This window comes from Camelus dromedarius, chromosome 18, assembly GCF_036321535.1.
Source record: "Camelus dromedarius isolate mCamDro1 chromosome 18, mCamDro1.pat, whole genome shotgun sequence".
NCBI classification, from domain to species: Eukaryota; Metazoa; Chordata; class Mammalia; order Artiodactyla; family Camelidae; genus Camelus; species Camelus dromedarius.
The window spans coordinates 1543507-1567611 of NC_087453.1; the positions used below are offsets into that span (position 1 = coordinate 1543507).

The 24105-nt window shown below is 57.2% G+C and overlaps 1 protein-coding gene across 2 annotated transcripts in view; it reads left to right on the plus strand.

Moving 5' to 3' along the window:
- TAF4 (TATA-box binding protein associated factor 4) overlaps nucleotides 1–23898 on the plus strand; it is a 28306-nt gene extending 4408 nt beyond the window's left edge. Inside the window, exons 4-14 of one of the 2 annotated variants that reach the window (XM_064496947.1) lie at nucleotides 146–268; nucleotides 2295–2384; nucleotides 2900–3145; nucleotides 4725–4872; nucleotides 5290–5404; nucleotides 7243–7412; nucleotides 7712–7842; nucleotides 8609–8734; nucleotides 9238–9294; nucleotides 9728–9847; nucleotides 22413–23898. In XM_064496947.1, the coding sequence (XP_064353017.1) occupies nucleotides 146–268; nucleotides 2295–2384; nucleotides 2900–3145; nucleotides 4725–4872; nucleotides 5290–5404; nucleotides 7243–7412; nucleotides 7712–7842; nucleotides 8609–8734; nucleotides 9238–9294; nucleotides 9728–9847; nucleotides 22413–22580 (1494 nt within the window). In that variant the 3' untranslated portion in view covers nucleotides 22581–23898. The remainder of the gene's footprint in view (nucleotides 1–145; nucleotides 269–2294; nucleotides 2385–2899; nucleotides 3146–4724; nucleotides 4873–5289; nucleotides 5405–7242; nucleotides 7413–7711; nucleotides 7843–8608; nucleotides 8735–9237; nucleotides 9295–9727; nucleotides 9848–22412) is intronic. The other variant, XM_064496948.1, reaches the window with a different exon arrangement.
- Nucleotides 23899–24105: the final 207 nt, after the last annotated feature.

Below are 24105 nucleotides of genomic sequence, written 5' to 3' on the forward strand. Positions count from 1 at the left end.
GAGAGTTACTGCATTTTCTTGAAAGAAGTTTAGGGAAGAAACACAGATTTCTTACGTGATGTACGTGTCTTAGTTAAACCAAAAGCAGTGAGGAAAATCTGCCTTTTAAGACTTTCCCTCTTTCATCTTTTTAACTTGTATCTAGGAAACTATGGAAAACGTGAAGAAATGTAAAAATTTTTTATCTACGTTAATAAAACTGGCTTCCTCGGGTAAACAGTCTACAGAGACAGCCGCTAATGTGAAGGAGCTGGTGCAGAATCTGCTGGTAAGAACCGTGCGCTGGGCTCTTTGCCTCGGGCGCTTGTGTTTGGGTCGCGTCCGGCGTGGAGCAGGGCCCAGCATCCTGGGGGCTCTGCCGAGGGCCCCCCGTGGAGGCAGCCCCCCTTGTCCGCAGCCCTGCTGTCTGCTCGCCCGGCGGGCTTCCTGGGGCGCTCACGGCAGGAGGGGCTGTGTTTAGTCTCCTTTTCCAAATCCGCCATCCGTCGTTCCCCACTTGAAAGGGGCGCACTGGCCTCATGGGCGTGATGTCAGCACCGCGGCCGGAGGGCGCTGCGAGGCTTTCTCTCGCTCCTCTACCTGTTTTACCTTTTCAGTGGGGAGTTTTCAACTGGTACAGAAGCAGAAAGCAGGGTCACGAGCCCCTCTGGCTCCCGGGCTCCGCTGGTCACTAGTTCTTACCTGACTCGGAGTCAGCTACACCCCCGTTGCCATCCCGAGCCCCTCCCCAATCCCACACGTGTGCCAGCCCGGATCCCTGGACACGACCTGCGACCGCAGGATCCCTTGCAGCCCCATGGGCCCCTGAGGCGAGACCCACGTCTGCTGGGATCCGTTAGGAGTCCGCCGGGCCCACCTGCCCCCACTTCTAACCCGAGGGTCCCTCCTTCCGAGTCTTTTTCTTTCTTTTCCGTCTCTCTGTCGAGGAGCCCTGCTGGGGTAACATCTGGGCTACTGGACGTTTTCTGCCCTTCCCAGCCTCCCTCCCGGGCCTCAGGGCCGGGCTGGGGGCGCTGCCCTCTGAGGACGGCTCTGCGTCGTCTCTGCAGACACATGGCCTTTGGTCTGGAAAGGGACGAAGTCACACTCTAACCAGCAAAAATGATCGCTTCAGATGCTACTTAAATATTTTCAGGAAATTCAGAGACTGAAAAGTTACCTCACCCTTGCAAGGAGCAGGGGGTCCCAGCTCTGTTTGTTTTGGTTGTAACAGTTTCACCTTCTAGTGAAAATTGCCGGTGAAGTGAGTGCTGCCCCTTGTCTGTGGGCCCTCGTGGCTGAAGCATCGGCTTGGTCTGGTCTCTCACTCCCTAGACGAGTCCAGCACTGGCCGCCCCCACGCCGCGCCCTTGTCAGGGTGCTGGGGCCCGTTCTGCCCTTTTTACATCCCCTCTTTGCAGCCCTGGCTGCTCCCTTCTTGAATTCAGCGTTCGTCAGCCCTGGGCTTGGCTGCTGGTGACAGGAGACCCCAGATAAGAGGGTGCAGGTCAGGAGAGTTTTGTCCTGTAGGATTCCCGGGTGTCAGCGACCTGGACTGGAATGACCCGGTGAAGCCTGAAGCTCCCCCCACTCAGGGCCCCCACCTGCCAGGTGGCCTGTGATGTCTGGTCCCTGCCCACCTCTCTTGTCCTCCCCACACTCACAGCCCGTTCGCCCGTTTCCAGAATGGAATTGTGCCCCTCTGGTCTGGGTGCCTGCTGCCCTCTGCATGGAGCCCCAGGTGCTCGTGGCCCTGGGCCTCCTCCCAGAGGCTGAGGTTTTAGCGTGGGTGTTACGTCTTTGTGTAAGGGTGTCCCTTGTCTGTGCCACGTGGTGGCACCTGTGCCTGCAGCTCCGACTTTGATAATGAGGTTACTTGTAGGCTAGTCTGTCTCCTAGCAAAACGCCCGACCCATGGTAGTGCTGGTTAAACATCAAGTGAAAGCTGGAGTGAGGCTCAGGAACCGGGGGGGGGGGGGTCGGGGGTAGTGGTGGGGCGCCCGCTGAGCCTGCACAAGCTCCTGGGCTGCACCCCCAGTGCCTCCACTTAAGGGAAAAAAGAAACTTGGGAGTTAGACCAGTGAGCCCTCACTGGGGTGGAGCCACGGGTGCTGGGGGAGGCTTCAGCTGCGCGCCTGGGAGGCCCGTGTCCACTGAACGTGCCACACCCTGGCCTCCCTGTCCCCTCTGTCCAGCGCAAGGCCTGGCGGGAAGAACAACTGGTCATAAAATTTGAGACCAGAGAAATGCTGCATAAAGAGACGGGTGCAGACTTGTATTCATGGAGGGATTTCAATGTGAATTTTGTTTTTAAGGATGGAAAAATTGAAGCAGAAGATTTCACTAGTAGGTTATACCGAGAACTTAATTCTTCACCTCAACCTTACCTTGTGCCTTTCCTGAAGGTAACTTCAAGCCTCCTGCGCGTGCTGGGGGGGGGGCGGCGGGGGGGGGCGGCGGGGGAGGGCAGGCTGTTTCCATGGAGGAGCAGGCTTGCATAGATGTCACCACGTGTTTGCATGTGCAACATGTCCCAAGACAGTGTTAAGTTATGAGACCCCTGCCACTGTGGCCACTCTGTGGTGACACAGCTGGGGACCGAGAAGGGCCCTCTCCCCACAGATGGGGGTGCCTGCACCTCTGGGATGAGGGTGTCACCAAGGTGTCCTCTGCTGTCCTTACATGCTCGAGGGCATTCCGTGCCACTTACTGGTTTTTCAAACGTGTCTCTGTCAGTTTCTGTTGAGGATAACCCTGCTCGGTGATGGCGGGGCTGGCACTGTTGGATGGTGACCCCTGGCGTGCAGGGGCATCTCCCGAGGCCCGAAAAGCTCGCTGTTGAGCTCGAGTCCGTGTTCTCAGAGCTGCCTGTCTCTGAGCCGGTGCCACCCGCCGACCCCGTGTCTGTCTTTCTGCCCAGAGGAGCTTGCCCGCCTTGAGACAGCTGACCCCCGACTCCGCGGCCTTCATCCAGCAGAGCCAGCAGCAGCAGCCGCCGGCCTCGCAGGCCACCACCGCGCTCACGGCTGTGGTGCTCAGTGGCTCGGTCCAGCGCACAGCCGGGAAGACGGCGGCCACCGTGACCAGCGCCCTCCAGCCCCCTGTCATCAGCCTCACGCAGCCCACACAGGTTGGCGTCGGCAAGCAGGGGCAGCCCACGCCGCTGGTATGATGGCCAGAGCCTTGCCCACCTCCCCTGCCCGCCCGCCCACCCGCCCGCCTCTTAGGTGAATGGGCCTTGGCTCCGAGGGGCCTCCTGGGTCACAGGCAGGTGGGAGAGCCCTGGTCTCATCCTCGGTGGGAAAGTGCCAGCTAGAGGCCAGCCCCGCAGTTTTGAGTTTATTTCTAAGACGAGAGAAGCCCGTGGGCTTTTACCCACTTAGACGCCCGTTACCTGTATTGTTTGCAGGTGTTCCTGGCTTAAATGAACGCAGTACAATGTAGTGTTGGTCGTTGTCTTTGATCAGGAACAATGGCCCAAACACAAGGAACAGACGACAAGTGCTGGGTGTGGGCCCGGCAGGCAGGGCGGGCCTTTGTTTCCCAGCCCAGGACCCCGCTGCGGCTGTAGTTCGGGGCTCGGAGAGTCTCGGGAGATAAGACTGCAGGCCACTGGTGCTTCATCTGTGCTTCGATCCAGGGCTCTGAGTTGTTCGGCTCTGGAAAAATGTCCTTGCTGGGAAGAGTTATGTTTGGATGTGCTCCACAGGCAGGTGGGGCTCGCCAAGCTTAGAGAGGCAGCTGCTTTTTCTTCTTCTTCTTTTTGATTTCAGAGGGTTTTGTTCCTCTCCAGTCAGAAAAGTCAGTGAGACAGCGCAGGCCTCTCGTCACCAGTGTAGGCTGTGGAGCGTGGGTTCTGGTAACACTCGGGCGGCAGCCAGAGCTGGCAATCAGTCACCAGGGCGGGCGTGCTCTCTCCGCTCGAGTTAGAGTCCGCGTTGTTTTGCCTCTGTTGGCGGCATGGGAGACGGAGGCCCCTTTGGCTCAGGCCGGAGCTGTTTGGGGCTCAGGGCGAAGGGGCAGGTGGGACATCGGGACCCCACCTGCAGGCTCGGCTCTGCGTGTAACGGAGGTACACACGGGGGTCTTGAGGAGCCCTTGGCGCGTTGTCTGAGGGACGTCGCGGGCTCCGCGGCATGTATACGGGCTGTCCTGCCTCTGCTTCCCTGGTCCATTGAGTGGCAGTGCGTGCAAGCAGCCCCGGGCGTGTGACCCACTGGTCCATCAACCGCTTTCCCTGAAGGCTGTAGAGACCTGAGTTTATGGCAGGACTTGGGCTGAACCTCCTGGCGGCAGTGGCCTTTCCTCGTCCTGGGTAGTGTGACTTGTCATGGGTTTTGTGTGGGACGGTTTGGCACACAGCAACCGCCACCCCCCCACCCCCGCTCTGAGAGCGTGCTGTAACGCAGCACGGGCCCCCCAGGTGACCCTCATGCAGTTCAGAAACTGGATCCTTAACATCCAGCCCCAGAGGCTCTGGGTGAGGCCGCAGGGCTCTGGGAGGAATCTGAGGCAGCCCCAGCAGGGCGGCCACCACGTGTCACCTGTGCTGATGCTGGGGAGAAATCCACTCTCTGTGGGCTCCGTGCTCAGCACACGCTGTGCTCCAGGCACTGACCTCAGGGCCCAGGGGCAGCCTCCGGGCAGCTCCCAGGTGTGTCCTGAGCTGCTGGAGGGCCAGGGGACCCTGCGGGATGGCGCGTGTGCTCTCCGTGCTCATGATTGTGCGGCGGGCTCTCCCTCAGGTGATCCAGCCGCCGCCCAAGCCCGGGGCGCTGATCCGGCCCCCGCAGGTGACCCTGACGCAGACGCCCATGGTCGCGCTCCGGCAGCCCCACAGCCGCATCGTGCTCACCGCGCCCCAGCAGATCCAGCTGAACCAGCTGCAGCCAGGTGAGCCTGGTGGCCCGGCTCCCAGCAGCCTGTTGGCCTGTGGGCTTCTTACTGTGGCAAGATACACATGCGGGCGAACTGACCACTTTAGCCATTCTGAGTGGACGGGTCAGTGGCGTTAGTTACACTGCAGTGTTGAACAGTCGCCGCCCCGTCGACTTGATCTTTAAAATCACACACTCGGGATGTGAACGCTTTTCCAGTAGTTGTTCCTCATGTCAGACAGTGTGATGCTCGAGAGACGCCGTGTGTGCTTTTACCTCCAGCTTAGCGTTCGTCATCCGATGTTTGTAAACACGTCATCATGGCGGGTGGGGGTGACAGCCCTTCCCTCGGCCTGTCCGACCCTGTCGCCTGGGGACAGCCGTGCCACCGTGTCCCTGCGTGTTGGGCACACCCTTGCCTCTTGTTTTGCAGTCCCCGTGGTGAAACCTGCTGTGTTACCTGGAACCAAAGCTCTTTCTACTGTCTCGGCACAGGCGGCTGCTGCCCAGAAAAATAAACTCAAGGAGCCTGGGGGAGGCTCGTTTCGGTAAGGATGAGCCGCGCACATGAGGAACGGGTGTGGGAGCCGCCTGCGCGGTGGCTGCTGGTGCTGTGGGGCTGCGTTCCTGCCACGCTCGTCCGACCTTTGGGTGCTGCCTTCCCACTCGTAGCTCTGGGAGGTTCGCCACAGACCCAGGGTGGGAAGGCAAAGCCGCAAACCAATAGCAAGTTTGTGCTTACGCCGTTACGGGTTGGTGATCCGGGTGCGTCCTGGTGGCAGTGGACCCCAGGACCCCTGAGTCCACATGTGGGTTTGGTGCGGGCCGCCAGTGCGCACTTGGTGTGGAGCTGTCCTGGGTTTGGGGGGACACACCTTGTCCCTGTCACCTGTGTTGCTCGGAGCCTTCGTGGATGCTGGGCTCTGGTCTCTGGGCGCCGCCACGGGAAGGGCTGCAGAGGCGACTGTGGTTCACGCCCTGCAGTAGTGGAGTGTGTGTCGGGGGCCTTAGGGTCCCCTCCTCCCAGACGCTTTGTCCCTGAAACTGTCAGGGGGCTGGGAGCCGTGGGGGCCCGGCTGGGGTCAGCGCCCCCGCCCCTGGTGCGGGGGTGGGAGAGGGCAGGTGGTGGATGTGAGAGGTGCGTCCGCCTGCAGATCAGAAAAGGAAACGGGCGAAGAGCCCTGGAGACCACGGCTTCTTCCTGCTGGGAGGGAGCTGGAAGCACAGAGACGGTGCAGACGAGGGTGAGCCCGCGGCTGGCGGGTGAGGGTTGGACACACCGATGGAGACTTTCTGAAGTGGCCGCAGGTGGGCGCTGCTGGCTCTGCTCGCAGAGGACCACCAGGGCGCCCCTGCGGCGCCCGGATCGCCTTGTCCAAAAGCCGCTTCCAGTACCGAGACCGGGCCGCCTTGCAGGGCTGCTGACCCCAGGGCCAGGGTCAGGAGAGTGTGGGACGAGTCAGGGCGTCTGGCTCAGTCAGGAAATAGGGCTCAAGGGTGTGTGGGCGCCGGTCAGGGTTCACAGAAGGCCTGCCTCCTGCTGGCCACGTCTGTGGTAAGTGGATGGCTTGTGAGGAACGGGGTTTGCGCAGTCTCAGAACACCTCCCCAAGGCCCCCGTGACATGTGGGCAGGGACCCCTGGGCTGGAGCTCCGCGTGCTCGGGGGGCAAGGCCAGGTGCCTCGTGTGACGTTCCTGCCAGAGGTGTGTCGCCCACGTCTCATCGGGAGGGGCCGTTGGTCGGGGCACAGTGGGGACAGGCTGCAAGACCCCTGGGCTGGGACTTCAGGAATCATGGGCACTAGTTGGGAGGGGCTGTGGAGACGACAGAAACGCGGCTCCTGCCCCTGAACCGGCTCCTGCCCCTGAACCGGACCCTTGGCTGAGGAAGATGCTACAGGGACAGTCAGCAGCCCTGGGGGTGCGGGGGGAGGGCCCGAGCACGGCTGGTGGCCGAGGAGCGCGGCGGTCACCCCGGTTCTGCAGGGGATGCCCTTGTCCGCATGGACCCAGGCTGGAGTGTCCACCCCCTTCGGGTGGCTCAGGAAGGAAAGAGTTCTCTGTGCTGTTCTCCAGCCTTTCTGAGAGTTTGTGATTGTTTTAAAAATAAGTTACTTCAGTGAGGTCACTTAAGAAAGGTCTCACGGAGCAGACTCCTCGAAGTGAGAGCTGGCATGCGGGCGTTGTGCTGAGGTCAGAGCTGACGTCCGTGTGCGGGGACTCGCGTCCTGCTCCCCCGAGCGAGTCTTCCTTTAAAAGAACAGACTCGCTTGCAGGGACGGCTGTGCTGCTCAGGTGACAGCAGTGCGGGAGGGAGGGGACAGGAGCCGGGACCGCCGAGCGCGCCTCCCTGGTGGTTAGGGTGATCTTTTCTTCCTGTCGGAAGGGACGACGATGACATCAATGACGTGGCGTCCATGGCTGGCGTGAACCTGTCGGAAGAGAGCGCGAGGATATTGGCCACGAACTCGGAGCTGGTGGGCACCCTGACGCGGTCTTGCAAGGACGAGACCTTCCTTCTCCCGGCACCCTTACAGAGACGGATACTAGAAATAGGTGCGCCCAGGTCTCGCTGTCCCCAGGACCCCTGAGTCCACACATGGATGTGGCGTGGGCCGCCAGCGCGCGCTCGGTGTGGCGCTGTCCTGGGTTTGGGGGGACACACCTTGTCCCTGTCACCTGTGTTGCCCGGGTTGTGCTTTCCGCATGTGGGAGGTGATGTTCTCAGGGAGCTGAAACAGGTGTCGCCCTCCCTGCATCTGCCGGCCCCCCGGGGCCGCCCTGAGGCTGTACGGGAAAGAACAGTGAAGGAAACAAAAGCGCTTCAGTGTTGTGAGCTGTTGCCTGCTCCCCAGGTAAGAAGCACGGCATAACAGAGCTACACCCGGACGTGGTGAGTTACGTGTCCCACGCCACGCAGCAGAGGCTGCAGAACCTCGTTGAGAAGATATCGGAGACGGCCCAGCAGAAGAACTTCTCCTACAAGGTGCTCCGCCGCTGTCCGGAGGGGGCGGCCTGCTGAGAGGCGCGGGGTGGGAGTGGCCTGAGCATTGACCTTGTTTTGAATTTTAACTAGAACTAGATTTGGGGCGGATTCCACTTTTCGCCCCGTAGTGTTCTTGGGAGCTGTCCACCTGGGCTGGGGAAGGGGGTGGGACCTGCGTAAAGATGTGCCCTGGGGGCTCTGCCCTCCTGGGTCCTGGAAGGCGGCCTCTTCAGCTTGGGAGATGGTGGCATCTTCACCGTGTCCGCTCTGGGCTCCGGCCCCTGCGGCCAAGCTCGCCTGCACCCCGCCCGTGCAGCAGTGCTCAGAGCAGTGCCCGTCGTGTCCTGCAGGGGGTCGCCCGCACCAGAGCCCCGGCCTCACTGTAGTTTTCTGGGCAGAATCCGCCTTCCTCTTCAGTCCCACGGGCCCTGTTCCGGAAGGCACTGTGGAGTGGCGGGGCGACAGCGCCTTCAGAGCAAAGTTTCAAATAAAAGCATGCAGCCATTTTGCTATAGAGATATTTCTTGTTGTTATACAGAATTTTAAATGATACCAAAGTGTGTAAATGGAAGTTGCCCCTGAGCCCCGGGGGCACTCACCTGAGAACGGGACCCCACCCAGAGCGCTTCGGCCACGGGGAAGTCTGGACACAGAGGCCCGTGTCTGGGTACCGGCGTCGGGCTTGGACTGAGGGAGGGCGGGGCGCACACAGACTGTCCTTCAGGCTCCCGAGTTCATGACAAATGGTGCTTTCGCTTTTTTGCAGGATGACGACAGGTACGAGCAGGCAAGTGACGTCCGGGCTCAGCTCAAGTTTTTCGAGCAGCTTGACCAGATCGAGAAGCAGAGGAAAGACGAGCAGGAAAGAGAGATCCTGATGCGGGCAGCAAAGGCAAGTGCTTGCGGTTCTCGCGGTTGGACGGTTTTCCCGCCTCCGCCCGGGCACTCAGACACACGCGGGGTTTCCTGGAGCTGGAGCGGGGTCTGGGGCTGGCCTGGGAGGCACGGTGCGTGGGGCAGGGAGCGGGGCTGGGGCGGGAGCCTCAGAACCTCAGTGCGTCGCTCAGCACGCGGGCAGGACCCCTCTAAGCCTTCAGCCCGTGGGCTGCCCAGGCCCGCCGTCCTCACGTCACCTCTGATCAGATTCTGCAGCTGGTGGATGTGGCCCGACCGTGTTGCGTAGTTCTTAGGTCCAAGTGGTGTTGACTTTCTCAGGAGTAATGTTTGTTTTTCGTGGTAAATTTTCATCTTTTGACCATAAACTTCAGGAAAAGTTACTGCGTGTTCTGTCATATGACCTGCATGTTATTCTGTCTCCAATAAGATATTGTACTTGTCAGATGATAAATGTTTAGGTCATAACTTACTTTTCATTTTTATGTCTTTGAAAAATAGTCTCGATCCAGACAGGAAGACCCCGAGCAGTTAAGGTTGAAGCAGAAGGCGAAGGAGGTACGCGACTGCGCTGGATGTGTTCGTGCTCACGCCCAGGGCCCGGCGGCGGGGGTGGGGGGGCCGGCGGGGGAGCTCGGTGTCTCTGCACAGCCGGCCTTCACGTGGGGACTTCCGAGGTTTGCAGAGGTGTCTCCTGGGCAGGCCCTCTGTGTGCTTGCTGTCTTTAAACCTAATGGTGATTTCTCATTTGGTGTATCCAGTCTGTAGTTTTAAAATTTGCTCGTGTTTTCCGAACTCTTTTTTAAGATGAGCGTCTCGGCTTTATTCTTTTTCTGATTATAGAATATGCTTACTGTTTAAAAAAAAGGTCAAAACGTTAAAGAAATTTTAATTTTGAAACAAACTGGAAAGCCCTCGGGTATATGTGTACCTTTTGTTGTAAGAAAAAGCATGCACGAAATGACCGTCCTGTTTGCTTTTCCAAACGAAGATGCAGCAGCAAGAACTGGCGCAGATGCGGCAGCGCGACGCCAACCTCACGGCGCTGGCCGCCATCGGGCCCAGAAAGAAGAGGAAAGTGGACTCCCCGGGCCCCGGGTCGGGGGCAGAGGTACACAGCGCCGGCGCGGGGCTGGAGGGGCCTGGGCACCACGCTCACTTGAGGGGCCCGGCACACCGGGTGGGCTTCCTCACCATTCACACAGGTCTCACCTCCCGGGGAGTGTCTGCTTTACATTTGATGCTTTGTATTCAGATCGGCTTGTTCGTGGATCTCACGCTAGCTGGAAGTTCTTTGCGTGAGGAAGTTTGGTCATGTAGTTTGATGTGATGGGATTTAGGCTGACTTTGAAAATACATGGACGTGGAAGCGTTCAGAAAGGTGACCCTCGTGGGGTAACTGTCCTTCCTGAGCAGCGGGAGTGAGACAAGCCTGCAAGAGAAAAAGTGATTCTGAGGAGGAAGGAAACTTGTTACCTGTTTTTGTTTGTCCAAGTTTTGTTAGTTTCTTGTTTGTTTCCCGTCACATCTTCATATATATTTACAAACCCAACTTTTAAAGTATCGTTATTATTGCATTAAGCTGTCAGTTATCTTGTAAGTAAATGACAGGAGGAAAGAAGGCATCGTTTTTTCATGGACTGACTCGCTGTTTCGGGTCCTCCGTTCCTCCCCGAGCCCAGGTTCCCGTCATCGGCTTGCCTTCGGCTTGAAGGGCAGCGGTGAGCGTTGCTTGCAGTGCGGTCTACTGGCGATAGCCAGCTTTTGTTTGCTCGAAAATGGTTGTATTTCACCCTCAGTTTTGGATGAAAATTTCCTTCAATATTGACTTTTTTTTCTATTTTAAATTTAAGATTTACTGTCTCTTACATTCTTGAAGAAGCCAGGCAAATCCAGATACGTATCATTTAATTTTGTACAACAGCAGACTAAAAAGGGATAATTGATTCCAAGACTTTCAGCTGTTTTTTGTGTTTTCCTCTGTTCCTTGGATCCTCTGTGTTCCTGCATGTCTCCTTCTCGTTTCCCAGGAAATGCCTGCTCTGATTTAGCTGTGTTATCTCATCCCAGGTCACAGCAAACGATGGGAGGTTGCCCAGTGAATTTTGCAAGATTGCAAAACTCTTATTCTTAAACCCGGAACGACCATAAACGTGTGACCACCTCTGTCCTTGGAGACGCCGTCCCACCATGCTCAGGCCCCGCTGGCTTCACCCTGTTTCCCGTCCTGTGTGTCACTTCTCTGGCTGTGTTGAGATGGTCGTCTCGCTTTTCTGACATTGGTCTGTGTTGTGTTCAGACTTGTCTCGTGGTGTTCAGTCTGCTTGGGCTGCTCTGAGCTTCTTGGGACTGTCGGTCAGTGTTTTTCTTTTAATTTGGAACATTGTGGCCTTTATTTCTTCAAAACTGCCTGTGTTCCAGCCTTCTTCTATTGGGACTCCCATGGTACCTCTGTGGGACGTTCCGCTGTGCCCGGTGGGTCTCTGAGCCCGCGTTCGTGTTCCGTGACCCTGTTCCCTCTGTTCCGACCACGTGGGCTCCCTGCCGCCCCCGTCCAGCCGCGAAGCCAGTGCCTGCACTTCTCATTTGTCTGTGTTTGCGGTTCTGGGTTCCTGCTTAGGTCTTTATGGCTTTTGATTCTGTGCAGAGACTTCCCTGTCTGCTCGCTTACTGAGGCCAGTTTTCCCATCGTCCTTGGAACCCGTTTATGACCTGCTCTCTTGGTTTTGTCAAGTCCAGCATCTGGGCCCTCTCCGGTCCAGGCCCTGCCGGCTGCTTTTCCCTCGACGGCGGCTCTGGCTTCCCTGTGTCTCTGGCTGCAGGTGCCGTTGCTGGGACATCGTGTTGCTGTCCCCTCCCTCTGAGGGGCTGGCTGTTGGCTCAGACCCGCTGGGGGGCTCGTTCCGGCCAGGCGTGTTGTGCTCTGTTTGTCGCTCTGCTGCCTGGTACGGTCTGCAGGGAGTCCTCCGACCCAGCATGGCTCACCTGCAGCCTTGCCTCCCGGCCAGGTCCGGTCTGGGGCTTGTCGGGCGGGTGCTGTGTAGGATGTGACCCTGACACCGGGCAGGCTCGTGCGCGCGTCTGGCTCGCCGCAGAACAGTCACTGGCTGTTGCGGGCTGTCCTCTCTCCCTGTCCCTTCTTTCTCTTAGGGCACAAGGGACTTTCTGTTTAATGCCAGTGACTCTTCTCTGTGGTCTTCTGAGTCTCAGTCTCTGCTGGAGTCTTCTGGGATGGTTCGTGGGGCCGCGTTCCCCAGAGTCTTGCACGTGGATGGCGGTTCGTGCCTTTCACACTCGGAGGCCGGTGTCTGGCTGTGAAGCCCTGGGCTCAGCCCCCTTTCCTTGAGAGTCTTTCTTGAGTAAGTGGTTACTCCGGGTGTTTGCTTTCCTGGGAGAAAATGCTGCTGTCGGAGTCCGACGATCGTCTCGCTTCCCTCCCCTGGGTGCTGTGCGTGTCCTCTGCCCAGGGCTGCCCGCCGAGCTCTGCTGCTTCAGGCCGTGCCGCTTTGCCGGGGGCCGGCTGTCCTGAGCTGTGCTCTCGGGGGCAGTTTTAAACCCTCCGTTTCCAGGGGCGCTTCGCGTGACGCTTCTTTGGTTTCACCCTTTCCAGAGATTCCTGTGTTCACAGCCCATTGGTATTTGTCGTTTTTTTCTTTAATCCTTTCAATCTCTCTTTAAAAATACGTGACACTCCGCCCCTTCCCCCTTGTAGCTCCTTCTGCCTGTTTGTTGTGTTCCTGCTCCTGTGTCTCCCGAGAGCAGTCTTTGTTTCCCAAATGGAATTTTCTTTTGTTCCTCATTTTTTCTTGACTTCGTCACTTCATTTCTGAGTTCTGCTAATTCTGATTTCTGTTGTTCTTTCATGCTTTTTGTCATTTTCCCAGTGTTTTCTAGCTTATTTGGAAACAACATAACAGTTTGGACCTTTTGATTATGTCTCTTTGGTGTTTTTTCATCATCTGTTGGGAAGTTACTCTTTTTCCTTATGGCCCCTGGCGTGGGCTCTGACGTCTCTGCGTGCACGTTCATGGGATCCCAGTTTCCCGGACCCTGTGGAGGAAGGTTTGCCAACTTCGCTGAGCTCCTCTCAGGCTGCCTCCCCGCAGTGACGATTTCTGCCGTTGAGATTTCAGGGCTCTGCTTTCTGCCTGACCCTTACCTGGAGCTTTTTTGTCTCTGTGGTCCCTGCCTTGCTCAGTGTGGTCTCAGGCCCCCCCTACCCCGAGTCTCTTACGTGGGCCCCTGTGCTTGGGGGCCCGGCTGTCAGAGGTGGGGTCCTGGCGGCAAGGCTGCCGTCGGATGGGGGAGAACCCTCCCGGCTTCAGCGGCCGCCCCCTGGGAGCCTCCCCTCCAGGGGCCACCCACTGCTCTGGGCCTCGGGCCTCGCGGGTCCGGCTGCTTTCCCTGCACTGTTTGGAGCTGCTTCCCGGCCCGTGGCCGCTTGGGGCTCATCTCTGCTGATTTTGTTCTGAATGTTGTCCGCTGGCACCTGGTTTTGCGGCCTGGCGGCTCTGTGCTTTATGTGGCCCTTTGGGAAGATTGGAAAACTTCGACGCCTCCGCCATCGTCTCTCCCGAATATAATAATAGTTTCCAAATGCTTTTCTTTTAATTTAAAATAGTTTCAAACTTGGAGAAAGTTGTAAGAACCTCTGTTCAGATGCTCAGTTCTGAACGCACATACCACATGTAACAGGCGTGAGATCTTTTTCTGAGGGGATGTTCCGTCCGTCACCCCTCGATACTGACCCTTCTGGACACGCTCTTCTGTTACTGCACCCCGCCTCCGTCCCCCGGCCCGTCAGGAACTCAGCCCTGAGGCACCAGTGAGCCCCGGATCCCTGACCCCTCACCGCCTGTCCTGGTCTTTCTTTGTGACCCAGGCGTGTGCGGCACCAGTTAGTGTGCGGTTTGAATCCCTCCCCAGTGCCCCTATCCCTGACGGCGTGACAGAGGACAGGCCTTTGTTCTGTGGGGTGGCCCTTCCCCCCGTGGTCTGTCCGACTTGGGCAGAAATGCCTTAGTGCTGCTGGGCGCTCCGCCCAGCCGTCACATGCACGGCCCACGGTGTTGACCTTCTTACCACTGGTGACCTTGGTCTTGATCCCTTGGTTAAGTCGCTGGTTAAGGAAGCCAGCTTCCTCTGCTGTGTGGTCACTGTTAGGCCTTTGGGATGGAGGTGCTCCGGAATCACGCAGACACTGTCCCCCGTCACACCTCCGCCCGGCCTCTGTGCCCAGCGGAATGGCTGCGGGCATAGGTGCCAGAGTGTGGCCTGTTCCCATCACACTGTCCCCATTTATTGGCTGCCTTCTGTTGTAAAGAAGAGCTTCTCCTCCCTCATCCATTCGTCTGCTCACTCATCCGTCGGCGTGTGTGGACGCGTGGACTCCTGCTGCATTCGGAGGGTCGTAATCAATGCTCTCGTTGTTTCTAGATTTGGTCAGTGGAAGCTGCTTCACGCTGGTTTCTATATCCTTTTGAAACGTTGCCCTCGTCCTTTAAGCGTTGTGTTTTTACTGACACGAGAGGTGTCCAGGTGCCTCTTGTGCCTCTCCCTGCCCTCACAGCAGTGACCCCCAGGAGCCTGGCTCCTGGCAGTGGAGGGTGGAACTTAGAGACCAAGATCTGAGCTCCGTGTGTGCTCGTTGCTATGGGGGCCCTGCTTCCAGGCCCCTCAGTGGTCAGAGCCCGGGGATGTTGTATGTCTGCAGGTGTGTGCGTATGCGCGCGTGTCTGCGTGCCTGTGTGTGTGCATGTGTGCGTGTGCGTGCATATCCCTTCCTGCATCTGAAACAACCCTCTGCGTCTGAGATGCTCCGATTCCAGGCTAGCACCTCAGGGCTTCTTTGTAGCCTCCCCCTTTCCTCACTCAGGAAGCCCTTCGCAGACAGTTGAGAAATCTAGTTCCCATTATTCTCTTTTGCTCGTTGTAACCAATTCCACAACCCCTTTGCCTGCTGGGGTCTCTGTGTTAGGAGGGGCGGGCACGTGGGAAAGGCGTGGTGATTAACTTTTGCCTTAGGTGTTAAAATATCCAGGGTGACCTCTGAAGAATAGAAAAAGTGCCTATTTCCAAACTGACAGGGCGGGCGTGGGTGTGGGGAGGAGTGTGGCGTGTCGGGAGGGGACAGAGGGCTCCTCGGTGACAGCGAGAGGCACGTCACCGGACGTCCTGGTGGAGCTGCTTCACCCGTTGTCGCCTGTGCCTGTTTCGAACTTTAGGGACACCTGTGTGTTGCGTGTGTAACAATTGATACGAAACTTGGAACTTTAAAAGTCTTATATGCCTTTTTTCATCAGTAAGATAATGCTTAATTTTTTCTTTTTTTAGTTTAGGATTATTTCCCTCGGGTGTTTTGAAAAAACACTTTATTTTGAACTAATTTTAGACTTGCAGAAAAGTTACCCAAAACAGTAGTGTTTCAGTGCGTGCCTTGCTCAGCCCCGCAGCGTGAGGCGTCGGCATGGCGCTGTTAACTGGAGGCCTTATCTGACTTTGTGTTTCAGAATTTAATTTTAAATTAATAAACTATATTTTAGAGCAAGTTTAGGTTCACAGCAAAGCTGAACGGGAAGCGCAGAGACTTGCCACAGGCCCCGCCACTCAACATGTGCGCGGCAGCCTCAGCAGGCGGTGCGTTTGTCGCAGGCAGACCTGCACAGACACGCCGTAATCACCCAGAGTCTGTGGCTTACATCAGGCCTCACTCCTGTGTGTACTTCTATGGACGTGGACAAATGTGTGTGACGACTTGCACCCAGCAGCGCGTCAGGCCGGTGGTCTCACTGCCCTGAAAGCCCTCCGCACTCCGCCCTGGCAGCCACCGGCCCTGCTGTCTCTGAGGTTTTGTCTTTGTGTCCAGGATGTCGTATCGACGGAGTCACACAGCCTGTAGCCTTTTCAGACTGGCTTCTCTCACTTAGTTAGGTGCATCCAGGGTCCCTCCGTGTCTCTTCGTGACTCGACGGCTGTTTCTTTTCATCAGGGAGTGACATTCCTCTGTCTGGGTGGACTGCCGGCTACTAGCCCCTCACCCCCGGAGGACATCCTGGCTGACTGCATGCTTTGGCGGCTGTGAATGCAGCTGCTGTAAACATCTCCGTGCAGGTTTTCGTGCGGACGTGAGTTTTCAGCTCCTTTGGGTGAATACCAAGCAGCGCAGTTGCTGGATCGTGTGGTAAGAGCGTGTTTGGTTTTGTAAAAAACTGCCCAAGTGGCCCCTCCGGGCCGCGTTCCCACCAGCAGCGGGCGAGCGCGCCCGCCGCCCCGTGGCCCCTCCGGCACCCGGTGCTGCCGGTGCGCTGGGTTGGGCCGTTCCGAGTGTGCGGCGTTACTTCACTGTGGTTTTAATTCGGGTCTCCCTGATGACGCGCGGCAGGGAGCATCTTTCTTGCGCTTGTTTGCCGTCTGAACATCTTCTCTGGTGAGACATCTGTTAAGATCTTTGATCCATTTTTTAATTGGGTTGTTCGTCTTGTCACTCAATTTTCAGAGCTTTTAAGTCTGGAGACTTTCTTTTTTCTTTTTTCTTTTAACCAGTTGTATCTTCTGCAGGTGCTTTCCCATGTTTGATTGTCTCAGGACCCCTCCAGGAGCCCTCCTGGCGTTCGGGCCCGCCGGCTGCACAGTGCCCCCAGGCTGTGGCGGGTCCTCGTGCTCCCTGTCTTTCCTGGTCTGGACGCTTTTGAAGAGTGTGCAGTTGTTCGGGGGCACTGGCTTCGCTCCGTGGGGGGGCCGCTGTGGCCCCACCTTCGCCATTGCCGCCATTGCCCGCTCCTTCAGTGTGGCTCCTCTGTCTCCTTGACGTGACGCGCCACCTCCTGAAGACTCTTAGTTTTCATGCCACACACGTTCCACCAACTTACCGTGTATTTTTCCTGCCGTAAGTGAAAATGACCATTTCTCAAGGAGCCGTACTTCCTTTTGTTGGGGCTCATGTTTAGGAACCGGCGTCTGGGCAGTGGGTGGCAGTCCTGCTCAGGCCCCCTGAAGGGGCAGCCAGGTTACGGGTCAGGGGCAGCCCCAGCCCCGTGTTTGTGTTTCTGTCTGTCTGTCTGTCTGTGTACTGGAGACACTGGGCTGAGACTCCGATCTCAGACTCCGTCCTGACGTGACAGGGCTCCCCATGGCTGTCCCTTGTCCTTGCGCGAGAAGCCTGGTTCTCATGATCACAGTAGATCTGCTGTTTGTCTCGTCCTAATTCGTAGATAAGGAGTTTCAGAGCTGCCAGGCCCTGTGAGGAAGAAACATACGAAGTCTCTGGAGTGTGTTTCTGCAAAGTGCTTTTTGCATCCAGCCGTACGGTGTCCACTCAGAACTCTGCGTTCCAGGGTTCCTGAGACGAGCGCGTTTCTTGCTGCCCTTTTGTGTGGGCCGGGCTCCCGTGGGCCGGGCTCCCGTGGGCCTCGCCGTCAGAGCCCGGCGGTGCCGGAAGCGAGCACTTGGGGAGCGGCCCCTCCGCTCGGCGCTGATGCGCTCTTCTTCCCCCTCTTTCTCCAAGGGCAGCGCGTGTTCGAGCACTGGGCGCAGCTGGCCGTTGTCACGGGCCACACGCTGGAACGTGCTCCGGTCACCTCGTGCGTGCAGACGCTCCCCGGTCTCTTTACAGCCGCGTGTGCTTCTTGGCGCCCGTGTAGCTTAGTCTACCTCCCTTCCTCGTTTGCGGGCGGCGTGTGACCTTGTGAGTGTGTGTCGCAGTGAAGGTAGGTGCGAAGGAAGTTTCCTCGGGCATCGCCAAGCTCCCCCGGGGGCTGTGCCAGTTTGCACCCGCCAGTGGTTCTGATGGAGAGGGCTCCCCCCCCAGCGTCACGGCGTGAGGCGCGTGGGCTTTAGTTTCGCTGGTCTGCGGGGCACCGTGGGTGCTCTGTTTGGTGAACGTGCTGTGGGTGCTGGAGAACAAGGCGTCGTCTCAGGACAGGGGGTACGCAGCGTGCCCCTCGCTGGCCAGGCCGACTGTCTCTGCTTGTTTTTGCCCACTTGACGTGTTTTGTGCTGGGTGTGGGGTCCCAGAGTCTTGTGTTCTCAGTGTTTCCATCGTCATCTCCTGGCGCCTCCTGTGGTTCTTGCTCTGTGACGGATTGCAGTGTCTGTCGTGTCGCGTCTTCCCTGGGAGCTGTGACTTCCCAGCATTAAGAAGTGTCTGTCTTTGCCCAGTGGGCTGCACGTCTCCTTCGACCTGCGTCAGGGCTGCTGCCTTGTCCTGTTTCCGTCAGCCCAGAAGAGGCTCTGCTCTTCCCGTGAGTCGTAGCTGTTCCCTTAGGCGTGTCTCCCGTGCAGAGCGCGCGGCCAGGTCCTGTTCTCTGAGTCGCAGCTGGAGAGCTTTTCCGTCCGCGGGCAAGGTGAGCCCGTCGCCTGTCTTGGTGTAGGTGGCGTGGCGGGCCTCCGTGCGTCTGTTCCACAGCTGCTGCGGTGGGTTTGTGAGATGCGTATTCTCTGCCCCTTAACTAAGATGTTTGTTTCTACTTGGGGATGTGTGTCGTTGTGTTCTAGGGGTTACTTGTGTCTGAAGCCTTTCTGGATGTCCTCGGCCCCCGGGTCTTGGCTCAGGTCCGCCTTCTTTTGCCAGCCCCATGTGTGGAGGCACCGGAGCGCGTTCCGTGCTGGGTCCGCCCCTTTCTTTTGCTGCTGCGTCGGCTCTGTTCTCTTGCCCGCACACAGCTTCCTGCCTTCGCCCTGGCACCGGATGCACGTTTGTACAAGTGCTGACTTCCGCCTGTCTTTTCCTGCCGTTTCCCCGCCCTTTCTCACTGGGATGCCCCCCCCCCCGCGCGTGGCGGAGCCCTCATGAAGGCCTCAGGGGCAGCGTCCCCTGAGCGGTTCACGTTGGAACGGGTTTTCTGTGGCTCGATGTGGAGGACAGCCATGCTGGATGTAAAATTGCTGGGTCACGTTTGCGTTCCGCGGGTGTTAACGCTGCTCCGCTGCGTCCTGTGTTGGTGGAGAAGCCTGAGGCCAGGCTAGCCTTCTCACCTTCATCGTTAGTTTTCTCCTGTCACCTGGAGGCCTTCCCCTTGGAAAGCTGACGGTTCCGCGGGGCTGTGTCAAAGTCGACTTTTATGGGTTAATAATTTTCCCAGGTGCCCTTTGAGTCCACGTAGGTTGGTTTTTCCCACTTCTTGACCGTTTCCCCGGATCGCAGCTCAGGTGCCGCCCCTGAGGTGCTCCGGGCACCAGGCGCGTCCTCCGTGGTGCCTCCCGTTTGCCCGCCCCTCCCGGGCCCGGCTCGTCTCCACGCCCGTGCTCTTCTGCCTCTCACTGCGTTTCCATTCCCGTCTTTTCTCCCCTGAGCGCCTTACCATTTATATTCATTTCTGAGATAATTTTGCCCCCCCCCCCCCAGTTCTTTCTTGAATCAATCAACTCTCATTTCCTTCTCATTTTTAACCCCTTTTCCCCCTAAGTTTTGAGTTTTTGATTCAGGTGATTCTCATGTCCTCAAAGGTTTATTTTTTTGTTGGCTGTGTTGTCTTACAGTTTTCTTGTTTTTTCCAGACTGTTTGTCTCTGACAAGCGTGGAACTTCATTTTCTGATTTTTTGCAGTGGCTCTTCATGGATTTGCTACCTTGACCTTCGTTTTTTTGTGGTTTGGGGTGTTTACAAGACTCCGGTGTGATGGCGCCCCCTCCTGGCGGCTCTGCAGAGTCGGCTGGGTCCCCAAATGTCTGTCTGCGGTTTTGGCAGCGAGGCTCTGACTTGCAGGACCCTCCACCCCCATACTTCTCTCCCTGCCGCTGCCCAATTTCAAGGGTCTTGTCTCACATCTCGCTCCGCCCCTCCGCATCCGCTCTGGGTGCCTGGCGCTCTGGCTGGGAGGACCAGACCCTCTGGCCCCTCCAGTCCCCTTGCCCCCTCCTGGCTCCGTCTCTGCTGCTTGGCCTCTTGGGGGCGCAGCGGGACCCCGCCTGGGATGTGTCAATGCTTCTCATGAAGTCTGGGCGCGCCTTGTCCTCACCTGTGCTGAGGCGGTGCGTCCAGTAGGCCTCTGTGTCCCCTCCTGTTCTGCATGGTTTTGGGGAGACTGGGGGGGGCACTGGGGTGACCTTGTGTTCGGCTGCCGTGAGGGACGTCTGTGCTCGCGAGCCGGGTGCCCGAGTGTCTCTGTTACTGCTGTTCTGCCCTGTGTCCTTGTGGACGGTGAGGACGTGGCGGGTGCGGACGAGTTTAGGAGCCACGCTGCGCACAGGAAGCAGAACGAGCCCGTGGGAGCCTGTGCTGTTGGCACTTTGACCCAAACTGCTCCCCTCCTGGGACGCAGGGACAGCCCGGCTGGGTAGAGATGCCCTCATTTCCCCGCCGTTGCTAGGTGGGCTCCAGGGGAGCAGAGATGGCCCTGCAGTGGGAGCCCCCGGCAGTCCCGGGGCCGACGCTCCCAGCACCAGCTGCCAGCTCCGCTTGTGCACAGCCCTGGGGTCCCGAGCACAGTGACCCCGTGAGCCAGGTGGAAAGTGGATGGAAGCTGATTTTTTCCGTTTGGTTCCTACATCTCATGTTTGTTGCCTGTCAGTTGGTTGTGGCGTTTTTGACTGTGGAGAGATTGCCTTCAGAGGAAGGAGCAGCCTCTTTTTATTAACCCTTTGGACAGTCCTGTGACAGGATTGGATGAATGTTCACAGCGATGCTTGGCGGGGAGGAAGCTAGTGTTCCTCCACGGCCTGCAGATACCAAGCGAAACAGAGCAGACCGACTCACCCCTGCGCCTGCGGGCGGATGCTGTGTGAGTCGGCGCCACCTTGCCCTCTCCTGGGTGGACACCCACGGCCCTGCGGTTTCCTGTGGCCTCTGGTCCTTGCTGGCCGCTCCCTCTGGCTTCCCCCACGGGGCTCTGGGTTCTCCCACTTCCAGGCTGGGCACGGGGTTCCTGTGACCCCTTCCCGTGGCCAGGACGCCCCAGAGCCGTCCAGTTAAAGGGTGGCATTCGCCTTGTGGTATTAGAAGTAACTGAAGCATCGCAGGCGTTTTATTAACGTCCACAGAACCGTCCGTGAGTGACAGTGCCGTCCCCTCCCCCGTGGGCTGTGCTGACACTTGCCTGTCTGGATTTTCTGGCACCACTTTCGATTTCTAAAAAATTCTGCATTAAAATGTTACTTACCTTGATTTCTGATTTTTTAGCATCCTTTAAATTCTGTGCTTGAAGTGAGCGCCTCACCCTTGTCCCAGCCATTTTTGGCCGTGGAACTATTTTTCAAGTAGGAACATCAAACCCGGTCCAGAATTGCAGCAGGTGCCACTGAAGACGTCTGGCCCGTTGTTTAGATAGTGCTTTGTTCTCTCCGAGCGACAGGAGAGTCCCCAAGACCCGAGGCCAGGTGCTGTCTGTCTGTCCTGGAGGCAGGAGGAGAGGCCCCCCCCCCCCCCGGACTCCCTGCCCCAGCCGTCTTTCTAGAGACTCGGCCTGCGGGCAGCCCGGGTGCACAGCAGCTCCCGAGACGGAGCCCCGTTTTCCTCCGCGCTCCTCTAAACTGTGCGTTTTCATCACAACCTTTTCAGGGTGCTGTTTGTCTCGTACACACAATGCTGCAGTAGGGCTGTTACGGAGACTCAGGGAAAACCACCAAGAAAACCGAAATAGTTGTTCCAAACAAGGAAACGTAGTCACCAGAGGACTGGTCTGGAGGAGGGACCCCGCGGTTAAGGGTGTCTGCAGGGGGCTTAAAGAAATCGTAATTAAGGGTCGAAGACGTGTCGTGGGCAGCGCGCGGCGCCCGGAGGAAAGGGGCCCCCGGTGGAGGGACTGGCCTTGCCTGCCACCTGCTGGCCGCTCGCTGTGCGGCCTCCTCCAGCCTCATAGAACTCGTTGCTGCCACCTGCTTATTAGACTTTGAGAAAATGCTGTAAAATGCCAGATTTAAGTTTTGCACTTGAAATGTACACGAGCAACTTTAACCATCAGAACCCAGACACTTAGTTCTCATTCTGCACGGAAGAGCGAGAGCCATCCAGCTGGAAGTGTGTGGGCCCTTGGGCCCTGAGTGTCGCATGGAGACGGGGCCACGCCGAAGGACGCTGCTGCGGAGGGCCACGCGCCACGTCCTGGAGAACACTGGCAGCTCCCCGCGGTGCAGGCCGGCTGAACTGCTGCCGTCAGCCCAGGGGGCTCCCTCCTGGCCATGGGTGACTGTGGTCACCGTGGAGTCCTGCAGCCCAGCCTGCCGACAGCCAGCCCGCCTGGCCCAGGAGTCTGGACTTTGTCAGCGAAGTGGGGATGACACAGCCAGCCGCAGGTGCAGCATAGCCCTCCTGAGACGCTGGACACTGGAGTTCGGGGGCACCAGCGGCAAGCCCTGGAGCTGTTCTGCGTCCCCTGCCACCACCTTTTCGTTCCCCACACCCAGGGGCCAGAGTCTGAGCTCTGTGGGGCGTCGCGGGGTTCGTGCTCTCGAGCGTGTGCCTGAGAGCAGCAGTCTTGGAGGTCGGCGTGGGGGTCCGTGCCCCTGCTCTCACCCCTCCCCATTAGGGGCTCGTAAAGCACCTCAGCGCCAGCACTAGGCCTGCGGGAAGGAGCCTGTCCCGGGCCTGGCTTCCTCCAGCATCAGGGCTCCTTGGGGCACCTGTAGGGAAACGTGAGCCGCCCCAGGCGCGCGGTCCTGGGGCGGCACCTGGCCCCGCCCCCTCCTTCCGGCGCCCACCCTGCCACCACTAACTCGGCTGTCTTCTCCTTTCTCGTCACCAGGGCTCGGGCCCAGGCTCGGCGGTCCCAGGCAGCTCCGGCATCGGAACCCCCAGACAGTTCACGCGACAGCGGATCACGCGGGTCAACCTCAGGGACCTCATATTTTGTTTAGAAAATGAACGCGAGACAAGCCATTCACTGTTGCTCTACAAAGCATTCCTTAAGTAGCTCGGACACGGCCTCTCAGAGGGAGACGCCTGGGGACTTTTCATTTGTTTGCAGAGACGCCTTTTTGTAACAAGCAAATGGGATATTGTTTAAAAAACAGCCACCTCTTTACAATGGAGCAGTTTTATATTCCTGTTTCTAAGTCAACTCTTCTGTACGGAGGAAGACACGTTTCTGTAACAGAGAACACAGAGGCCCGTGGGTACTCTAAAAGGACAATTAAATCTTAACTCATCTTTGATTGAGTGGCCTTCTTGCCAAACAAGCCATATATAAAAACTGATGGAATCGTTTAGCAAATAATTAGCTGCCCTCTGTCAGCTCATAGCGGTTTCTGCATCGTTTGTGCATTTGGTTTAGTTCAACCCAACTTACTCCGTAGGTGTGTGTCTACAGCCGATGACCTCATTTCACTTATTTTATTTTTGTATTAGTCAGTTGGCAAAGCAAACTGATTTTTTAGACTATTTATCGTCGCCCCTCCCCCGCCCTCCGTTCGGGATTCCCGAGGTGCAGGTGGGCGTTCCTCGGCCGCCCACGCCTCGGGGCCCACCTCCCTCCTGCTTCTCGGGGCCCAGCGCCGCGGCTCCTTCTGAATGTGTGGTCAGCATCTGTACAAATGCATTTTATTTGCTATAGTTTGTAAAGCTGTAAAGTTAAAAGAAATGAAAACCTTTTCAGCATAAATCTATTTTACTTGCACTGTGTTTTTTAGCTAAAAGTGAAAACTTAGATGAAATAAAATCAAAGTTGAGAAGAATCATCAAAAGACTGTTTCTCAGTGTGAATCAAGTGTTGAAAAATGGCTGGTGTATTTTGTCGGTAACTGTACATAGTTTTTGGCACATGACAGAAGACGGCTATGTAACTATAATTATTTTGCTAAGAGACTGTATGCAAGCTGTGGGCCCACTTTACAGACGTCCAGAGCAAAAGCCCCTTCTTTGTACCTATTTTTTTATTACAAATATACTAATTGGTTCTTTATATTTTCAGAGGTTATTGTATTAAATTGTCTATCGATAGGACTTTTATGACTGTAAATGCTCCGGCTTTCTCCGTGTGAATTCCCACGTTAGACTCTCCGCGCGCGTGTGGACTGAGTGCTGATAGTATTTTTTATCGACACCTGGAAACTGTTACACCTTTTATTTTGTCTTTTAGGAAAACCCTGTCTTTCCATTTTTTCATGTAAATTTTGCACAGTTACTTGTTCATATGTAAATATTTTACTTTCAAAATGAAGTTTTTAATCGCTATGGTTTTATATAGGATTGGAAGAGAATTAACCCCTTTATTAAAAACGAATTTATCTGCATTCGTCTTGCCTGTTTTTCCCAGTTTTCAGGTTTAGATCCTGCTGCCAGAGGCTCAGCTCTGGGCTCGCTGAGGTGTGTGTTCACAAGCTCCTTATTAGGGTCGGCGTCTAAAACCCAGCGAACCTGGCAGAAGCAGCCTCACCTGCAAGGGCAGGCCCTGCGCGCTGCGGCGTCTAACCCGGGTGTGGAGTCCCAGGGCCCGGAGG